Consider the following 8660-nt stretch of genomic DNA (forward strand, 5'->3'; position numbering starts at 1 on the left):
TTCGAAAGTTAGCACTCACTTTGTATCGAATAATTTTTTGTCTTTGCTTTTCACCATGTCCACTACACGCTATATAAATAGACAAGTGAAATGTGAGTGACGTTTGCCAATTCGCTTTTGCGCTCAATTAAAATTCTTAACCTATCCCAACAATGATTGATGCCCACTGATAAAAAAGAAACAACTCGGCGATGAAAAAACGATTTCGACGGATCAAAGTACAATCACTTCGGAAAATGAGAAAAAATGACTTGTCTGAACATTCAATTGTGAAGAACAGCCAAATGAAATGAAAATCGATTGGTTAAACACACATCGCGAGCGTTGGTTCATCACATGTTTTCTTCACCAAAAATACCGAATAAATAGACTAATTTTTCGACACGTAAACAAATCTACAGCGATTCAATCCAATAGACTGCAGAAAAAGCACTGACAAAACGTCTGATCACTTTAAAATCCGACGAAAATATTTAATGTTGTTACGCGAACCTGACTAACCCATCAAGTGATTATTGATTTTTGCTGTACCATACACTGCACACAGCACGATTGATTTGAAATCGAAACGATTCAGTTAATTTGATAATGCACTTATGAATGGAACTTGGTTCCGATAAACGGATGGCTATCGTTTACACACTCAATGAAATTCTACAAATTCTCGTTCACCTGATGGCATCGCTTTCTTTATGCACACATTCCGATACACGAGAGAGCGAGAATTATGAAGAAAGTTTTTTTTTCATTCATATGACAAAAAAAAAATACCACTGATATGACGTTTGACAAATCGCGTTGCGCGAAACGACAGATTAGGTTACATGAGCGGAAAAAAGAACGAGCATAACAGTCGTTAAATTTTTTTCAAATTTCAGAGATGTGAATCGACACATTTTTATACGTCAAAAATTCAGAAAGTATTCTTAAAATACGCACGTGTAATTAAAATTGGTGTGGGAAAATCCGCGATAGACCAAAATATAAGCAAAAATTTCGACACTTCTGTTTCGATCAACTGAAAATTTGGCGCACATTGAACTGAGACGTTTAAATGTCATTGCGAGCGGTAAGAACTACCGCTTGAATTGTCAATGAGTGAACGCACTCGCCAGTCTGACATACTGACATGTGTCAGTTGTCATGGAAACAACGACCGTACAAGCAACGAGCGCCAGAAGCACTATGTTCAATCGAAGTAATCAAAACAAAGCCGAATTTATATTTTAACGTATTTTTATTTTCATCTAAAACTTTTTACAAATCGTTGCATTTATTTTGTGTGCACGGGAAGATGTCTCAGGCAGGCGATTCCTATGTGTCTGTTTTTAAAATCGATGGAATACCCATTTTACCACCAGTTGTAAGTAGTTTTTGTAGTGTTGAACATTTTGCACGGCTATTTTTTTTTAAGTGGAGACCGGGTCGTATGCGTTTAATAGAACAGTTATTTGAACTTTGAAATGGCTTTAGATTTCAGCACTTTTGATGAAGATGAAGTATATCGGCCGATATTTATTGGAATGTAACCGAGCGTTTGAACATATTCAATACAAAGACGCAATTTCATGCATTAGGACATTTTTAGTTCATCTGATTTGTGATTTTGAGCATAATTTCTTCGATTTTTATGTCACTCAAAATGAAATGAAGAATTGATATGATTATTTTTAGGGAAATAATTTTGGTATTTACTCCAAATAATTTCATCCAATTCAAAATTTTGCTTCCAATAATTCAAATATATTCAATCGAAGGCAATTCAATTAATCCTTGAGATCATAGCTAGCATATCAATTTTTTGTTCGAAACTTTTCAACATTTTTTCCTTCATTCTATTTTCATTCAGATTGACGACGATCGTCGCATCGAGCTGAGTCATGACAGACAGTTGGCAATGGAGGTTGAACGTCGACTACGACTGAGACGTGAACAAAAGTTTGAAGTTTCATCTACTGAGTTGGCAGCAAGTGACATCGATGAAACATTGGTCAAAGGTGTTGTTGAGTGCAGTGTATCAAACTACGACACTTCAGCAGCGGTTGATAGTCTACTTGATGACAATATATCGACGCTCAAAGACGATATTGTTGGTAAAATGAACGAAGCTGTTGAAGCAACGTCAACTATCGAAACGGCTAACGAAGAGGAGGCCATGGTTCAAGAGTTGCAAAGCGACCGAAAGTCATTGAATATTGTGCCACTTTCTTTGACCATTGATGCAAATTTGAATACATTCAACACGGACATGATTTCACCCAGTTTTTCACTGCATTCGTCACCATCGTTGGGAGCTTTGGATGAAAGTCGGAATCAATCGCTGTACTTCACGCCGATGTCGGGTCGCGAATCATTTTCACCTCTTCCAAATGGTCAATTATCTGGCGCACGGCTAATCCGATCAAATTCGTACACGATCGAAAAACCGAGTCCAATGCTGCTCCAACATATGCAAGCAAATGGTATAAATCCTGGCTCAAATTGTTCACCGCTCAGAAATCCGATGTCATTGAATGAATTTCGCAAGAATCGAAACAACCAGATGAACACTCCCCGCAAGTTGCTGCAGTCATTCAATGCAGTGGATAGTCCCGAAGTAAAAGAACAAAAAGCGAAAAATAATCCAACGAAAACCAGTGCACGGAAATTGATGTCACAAAATTCGAATGCATCGCTGAACACGACCGTTGTATTATCGACCCAGTATTCAGTGAAAACCAGTTCACCGATGGCCATGAAGACAACAAAGACGACAAAATCAGCGACCAAACAGAAGCCAACCAATCAGTCGGGTGTTTTTAAGAATAGAGAATCGATTTTACGCTCAATTTATGGAACGGGTAAACCAAGCAAGGTTCAAGTGAGTGCCAAGAAAGACAACAGCACCAGTACATCGCTGAATTCGGTCAAAGTGTCACAGAATAAAACAGTTAACAAGAGCCAGGTCATCGAAACGGCTTCAACCCGGCCAATGAATGGTGCCAATGATAACATAACCCCTCAAAACTACCAAGACATTTTGGTGATGATCGAAAATCAGCATGCAAATCAAATGAAGGTATTGCTACAGCGCCAACAGGAAGAGCAGAAACGTATGCAGGAGGAATTCTTCCGTCAACAGGAAGAATTATTGAAGAAAATTTCGGATTTAGTTATAAATAGAAATGAAAAGCAAATCACACCAAAAGCAACGACAGAAACCCAGCCCGTCGTAGAGGCAAAGAAGTCCAACGAAAAGATGCTCATTGAGGAGGTGAACAACGAGGTGCCGGTGGTCTTTGATACGAATGGCAATCGTGTGAATCGATTTACGCCGGACAGTTCCAAATGCATTCGCCGTTTGTATTACGATGATAAAAAATTAATAGCGGATGACTTGAACAAATCGTATCCATCAAGTTTGTCAACGGTTAGTTCCGAGCCATTCGAAATGTACACCATTGAAGAGGTTCGAGCTGCCAGCATAATAACGGCATACACCCGTGGTTATCTCACCCGAAGACTGTTCAAATCAACAAAAGTACAAAATATCGTCAAAACCATTCGTGATACGCTGCTATTCATATTGGATTTGCATTACGAGGGCAATGAAAACGAATCACCGGCTGATATTGAACTCAAATCGCATCTCATTCAACAGGTAATTCACGCGCTCAACACGCCAATTTCTCATTTTTCTGCCAATGGCCAGAAACTTTTAATTCTTTTTTTTTCGGTGCGGCTCTCAACAACTTTCTATTTCGTTTGCATTTTCGTTTCCAGTTGGCATCAGCGAGTCAAAATTTGCACAGCATTTTTGTGAAAATTCCGATGGTCGAACGCATGGATATCATTGCCAAGGATCGTGAATGGCAACAATTCAAAATGAACAGGTCCAAATCGTCGGATAATAATAAGAATCACATGTTTGTCAATGGTAATTCGCACTTGGCACGATCGCAAAGCGCCCGATTCGAGAAAAAATTCTGATTGAATACCCACCCCTTTTCGAGACAAAAATACTACAAAACAACGAAATACTCGCAAGCAAATTCAACGAGTGCATGTTCTATGTTTATTTAATTATCTGTTAAACAGCTGCCTTATACCATAATTTTTTAGATATTAAACTTATTCTTGTAATGATATAGAAATTTTTCGAAAATGTTGTACAATAATAAAGAAAATAGAAAAAATTAAGATTGATAGAAATTAAAATTGGTCTATTTTTGCCATCGATGGTGTTCACGTAAATCACAGCATACGGCTAATGGAATCAAATTTATCTTAATATACCGAACACTCAAGTGGAAGCACATTCAAAGTAATTGCCTTTGATTTATCACATCGCACTTCATGCCATTGCTCTCTCTCTCTTTCTCGCCCTCTCGATTGCGGTCATTGTTCATTTAATTAAATCAAATCTGTGCACTATAGCGTTTCGTGAATATATGTTTTGGGTGTGGTGGCTATGCCAAACTGTTTAAAGAGAAAATTATAGAAGTACACTTGCTGAGCACATAATTATCGGTGCTAAATTATCACGCCGTTTACATTTGTGACCGCAAGAACCATTTGCGTTTTTGCTCCATACCAATGAGCATTTATGCACAGACCTACATTATGGACCATATCAGACGATATTAATCGGCAACGCTACGCAATTCCGACTTATGTAAATGGCAAAGAAAAATCATCTCGACACGGAGTGTGAGAGGAGATGGAGTGAGGAAGCCAATACGTCGACTCTCTATTGTAATTTTTTTTCCTTGTAAGTGTAAGAGTGTGAGTGTATTCACTGTTTGCGTAGGAAGGGGGAGGCGAGAGAGCTTCAATAAAAATCATGGACGCTTTCCAAATTGCCAAAACCATTAAATTATCTAGAAAAGGCGGGTCATTCCACATAATTTCATGATATTTGGCAATTTTCGCGCGCTCATTCACTTACCATTCACGAACAAGAGAAAAAAAGGAATTTTTGCGAACATTTTACTATTTATTATACTCGTTCGGCTTCCACCCAATTCTCAAACACTATGCACATTAAATGTGACACAAAATTTAGATGCTGCTATTGACATATTTTATTTTATGCATACGAACAACTACTCCCTTATGCTTTCTTATTACAGTCTAACGAGTAATTGAAGCACATTTTTCGTTAAAGACGGAAGCAATTTTTTGGATTTCCTTTTGTTATCATTTTCATTGATTTTCTTTTTACATGAGACAAAATAAAAGTCGGGAAATTATAAAAGTATAAAATACTTAGTCATTCTATGACTATTTTCCATTTAATTTTTTCCTCATTATTAAATCTTTTAAAAATGAACATTCTATAAAATCTAGCTCTAATAACATATCTCTTTGTTCATTACAACAAATTCAATAAAATCTTGGATTTAGCAAAATATAAAAAAATGAAGCCAAAATAAATGACATAAAAATGAACTAAATTAAATGTGCTGATAAACTTCCTGAGTTTATCAACCTACTGAAGAGAAGAAATTCGAAGAATTTTTTTCGTTCAATCCCCAACATTGGCAGAAGTGGTCTTATGGCAGTTAATGAGCTTTGTGTTTTTTTTCGTTTTCTTTGTCGTTCCTCTTGAGTGGATTTTTGGCTCACCATGATTGGTAAGTTGGAATTTTCGGTACGACGTTGCAATGGCTACTTTTTCGGTGTCGATTGGAATTTCTTTGGAGTCAATATATTGAACGTACCTGTTGAAGAAGCGACAAAAAGATAAGGGGTAGATATATCGATCAAACGCATACACAATTCTTAAATGCTCATGAACCAAATATATGTTCATGTATGTTCAAGGTTTTTAACAACTTACTTTTGATGTTGTGGAGCAGTTGTTCTTTGATTTGTAATTCTTCAACCAACTTGTTGTTTTCCTCGGTTAAACGAACAACTGTTTCATTGGCCCTATCATGTTTCGCTGAAATGATGGGAGAAATAGAATTAGTTTAGGAATTTTTCTAAGAAAATGAGTTGAAACAAACCTTTGAGCTCGCATTCAACGCGTTCCTTTTCCGACAACAACATCTCGTACATTTTTGTGAATCGCATGACTTCGGCTTCTTTTTCTTCGACTTGCTTGCATTTATCTGGAAAAGATTTCGCGATGATTATTCATGGTATGATTTTTCGTTTTTTATTTTCATCAGAAAAAAAAACCTGTCCAAGCATCTTGTTTCAATCCAATGCACTCTTTCAGAATAATCGACAATGTTTAAAAATAGAATTCTGGATGCATACCTTTGAGAGCTCTAACTACCTTTTCGGTATCGATTTGCAATTGTCTCAATTTATCATTCAATTTGGTGATTTCCGAACGTTCTTTGTCCCGTTGTTTAACCGTTGCGCTCAGATTCTGGTTCAAGTGGTTCAAGTCTTCACATTTTCTGCCAAGCATTTGGATTTCGGTGTTCATGCGTTCGTTTTCTCTGAGAAGCTCTCGTTTGCCTGAGAATATAGAAGACGAATGTTGAATAATTTTTACACAAAAAAAAAACGCCAGCTAATAAAACCCAAAGCTGACCTTTCAATTCATTGTCAATGCGTTCTTTTTCACCTAACAATATTTCGTACTTAGCATTGACACGTTTGATTCCGAGTTCTTTTTCCGAGCTTCTTTCTTCCGCACGTTTACATTCATCTGCAAAACAGCATATGTGTAATAGACTGAATCTGGTTGGGAATATTTTCCACTATAAATAGACAAACCTTTTAGGGATTGAATAATCTGTTCCTTTTCCATTTGCAATGTGTGTAGTTTTTTATTCAATGTGCCAATTTCCGACTGTGCCACATTTTTCTCCTTTTCAACGACACACAAAGCATTGTTCAGCATATCATTTTTTCGCTTGAGTAACGAAATTTCCGTATCTTTCTCTGCTGCCCGCCCCTTTTCACCTATGAAACCAATTGAATAGAAGTGGTCATCTATCATCGTTGTCATCGTCTGTCGACGTTAAATATATTGAAATGGACTAAACTGACCTTGAAGTTCGATTCCTAAGCGCTCTTTCTCTTTCAATAGCAATTCATACATCGTATTGATTCGCTTCAGATCCAACTCTTTGTTCTCCAAACGTTTGCGTTCATCTATTTGATGTATCGTAAAATAGAGTTTGTGTGTACTTAGACTTAAGTTTGGAATAGAACAAAACATCTAAATTATTGAATGAAGTCAAACCTTTTAAAGTGTCGACCGCTTTTTCCAATTCACTGCGCTGTGCTTGCTGTTTCTCGTTCAATGTATCAATTTTCGACTGTCGCTTATCTCTATCCTTTTCCGTGAGAGCCAGAGCATCGCTCAACACATGGATTTTTCGCTTGAACGCTTGAATCTCGTCTTCCATCTGATTCTTATCCTTCGTCAAAGTTTGAAACGTTGTGGACCACTGTTCAACTTCCCATCGCTTTTCTTCGAACTGCTTACATTTTTCTGAGAAATCAGACCAAAAAAATCGATGTTTATTTTTGATATAGGTCAATTCACACAAAGATATACCTTGTAACTTCTCAGAAAGATTATTTCGTTCGCTTTGTACCGTTTTCAATTTCTCATTCAATGACATCACTTCTGACTGCTCAAAGTCACGCTGTTCCATGACCTCATTACATGAATCATTTAAATCTTCATTTTTCCGCTTTAGCGTAATTAATTCGTTGTCAACGCGTTCAGTTTCCTGCATAAGCCATTCGTATTTCGTTGAGATTCGCATGTGTTCCATCTCCTTTTCTTCCAATTGCTTGGATTTGACTAGAATTTGAATCGATTGACAACGGTAAGTCGTTAGATACCACTGAAGTGAGTTGGTTTAAATAGGCATACCTTTGAGAAATTCTTCGATATTTTCTTTTTCCACTTGCAACGACGTCACTTTTCCATTTAAGCAGTTGAATTCCGATCTCATCGCATCATATTGTTTCGTCTGCTGATTTAAGATATCATTCAAATCTTTGTACTCCCGCTTGAGCGATGAATATTTGATGTCAAGCCGCTCTTTATCCTTCAACAACAGTTCATGATTCGCAGAAATACGCTTAAAGTCCAGATCTTTTTCGCCCAGTCTCTTGCACTCATCTGTGAATTATTTACTTTAAAAATCCAAAAACTTGGAACCAACAATATAATTCCATTGAAATAAACCTTTTAACGTGTCGACAACTTTGTTCTTTTCATCTTGCAAAGCTGAGAATTTCTCGGCAAACGTATCAATTTTCGACTGTTTTTCATTTTTCTCTTTTTCCACCTGGTGCAACGAGTCCTTCAATTGTTTATTTTCTTGCTTGAGCAACGCAATTTCGTTGGCCAAACGCTTTTTGTTCTCCTGCAGCTCTTTTTTACCTGATTAAAGCATAAATAGTTAAAATTGACTTGGAGTGCTAAATCGACTAGAATACAACCCTGATGACACTTTATAAATACACACAAGCCACAGAGTACTAACCATTCAATTTGGCATCAAGTCGGTCTTTTTCCTTCACCAATAAGTCATATTTCATCGAAACATGCTTGAAGTCCTGGTCTTTTTCTTCCGATCGCTTGCATTCATCTGAAAAAAAAAATAGGAAAAAAATGTATTCAAATTATTGTTCAATATCGTTTACATTTGGCAAGTTTTCCAATAGTCAAACTCTATATTCTAAAAAACAATCAAACC

The 8660-nt window shown here is 36.9% G+C and overlaps 2 protein-coding genes across 3 annotated transcripts in view; one reads left to right on the plus strand and one right to left on the minus strand.

Annotated features, from left to right (window-relative positions):
- The first annotated feature begins 906 nt into the window (after nucleotides 1-906).
- Nucleotides 907-4197, plus strand: LOC129569567 (centriolar coiled-coil protein of 110 kDa). 2 transcript variants are annotated; one of them, XM_055448551.1, is made up of 4 exons: nucleotides 1115-1198; nucleotides 1295-1363; nucleotides 1850-3640; nucleotides 3763-4197. In XM_055448551.1, exons 1-4 carry the CDS (start codon nucleotides 1130-1132, stop codon nucleotides 3967-3969), a joined length of 2136 nt encoding a protein of 711 aa, XP_055304526.1. In that variant the 5' UTR covers nucleotides 1115-1129; the 3' UTR covers nucleotides 3970-4197. The 2 variants fall into 2 exon arrangements, with proteins under 2 accessions (XP_055304524.1, XP_055304526.1); XM_055448549.1 differs by having other exon boundaries at nucleotides 907-1363.
- A 1031-nt stretch (nucleotides 4198-5228) lies between these two features.
- LOC129569666 (early endosome antigen 1-like) overlaps nucleotides 5229-8660 on the minus strand; it is a 13998-nt gene continuing 10566 nt past the window's right edge. Inside the window, exons 2-13 of the mRNA XM_055448765.1 lie at nucleotides 8448-8552; nucleotides 8147-8344; nucleotides 7829-8080; nucleotides 7505-7756; nucleotides 7187-7438; nucleotides 6991-7095; nucleotides 6715-6903; nucleotides 6530-6646; nucleotides 6247-6453; nucleotides 5991-6095; nucleotides 5822-5926; nucleotides 5229-5702 (exon numbers count right to left, since the gene is read on the minus strand). Coding sequence (XP_055304740.1) covers nucleotides 5650-5702; nucleotides 5822-5926; nucleotides 5991-6095; nucleotides 6247-6453; nucleotides 6530-6646; nucleotides 6715-6903; nucleotides 6991-7095; nucleotides 7187-7438; nucleotides 7505-7756; nucleotides 7829-8080; nucleotides 8147-8344; nucleotides 8448-8552 — 1940 coding nt within the window. The 3' untranslated portion in view covers nucleotides 5229-5649. The remainder of the gene's footprint in view (nucleotides 5703-5821; nucleotides 5927-5990; nucleotides 6096-6246; nucleotides 6454-6529; nucleotides 6647-6714; nucleotides 6904-6990; nucleotides 7096-7186; nucleotides 7439-7504; nucleotides 7757-7828; nucleotides 8081-8146; nucleotides 8345-8447; nucleotides 8553-8660) is intronic.

This window comes from Sitodiplosis mosellana, unplaced genomic scaffold, assembly GCF_009176505.1.
Source record: "Sitodiplosis mosellana isolate CC-2019 unplaced genomic scaffold, AAFC_SMos_1.0 Smas_scaffold_38, whole genome shotgun sequence".
Classification (NCBI taxonomy): domain Eukaryota; kingdom Metazoa; phylum Arthropoda; class Insecta; order Diptera; family Cecidomyiidae; genus Sitodiplosis; species Sitodiplosis mosellana.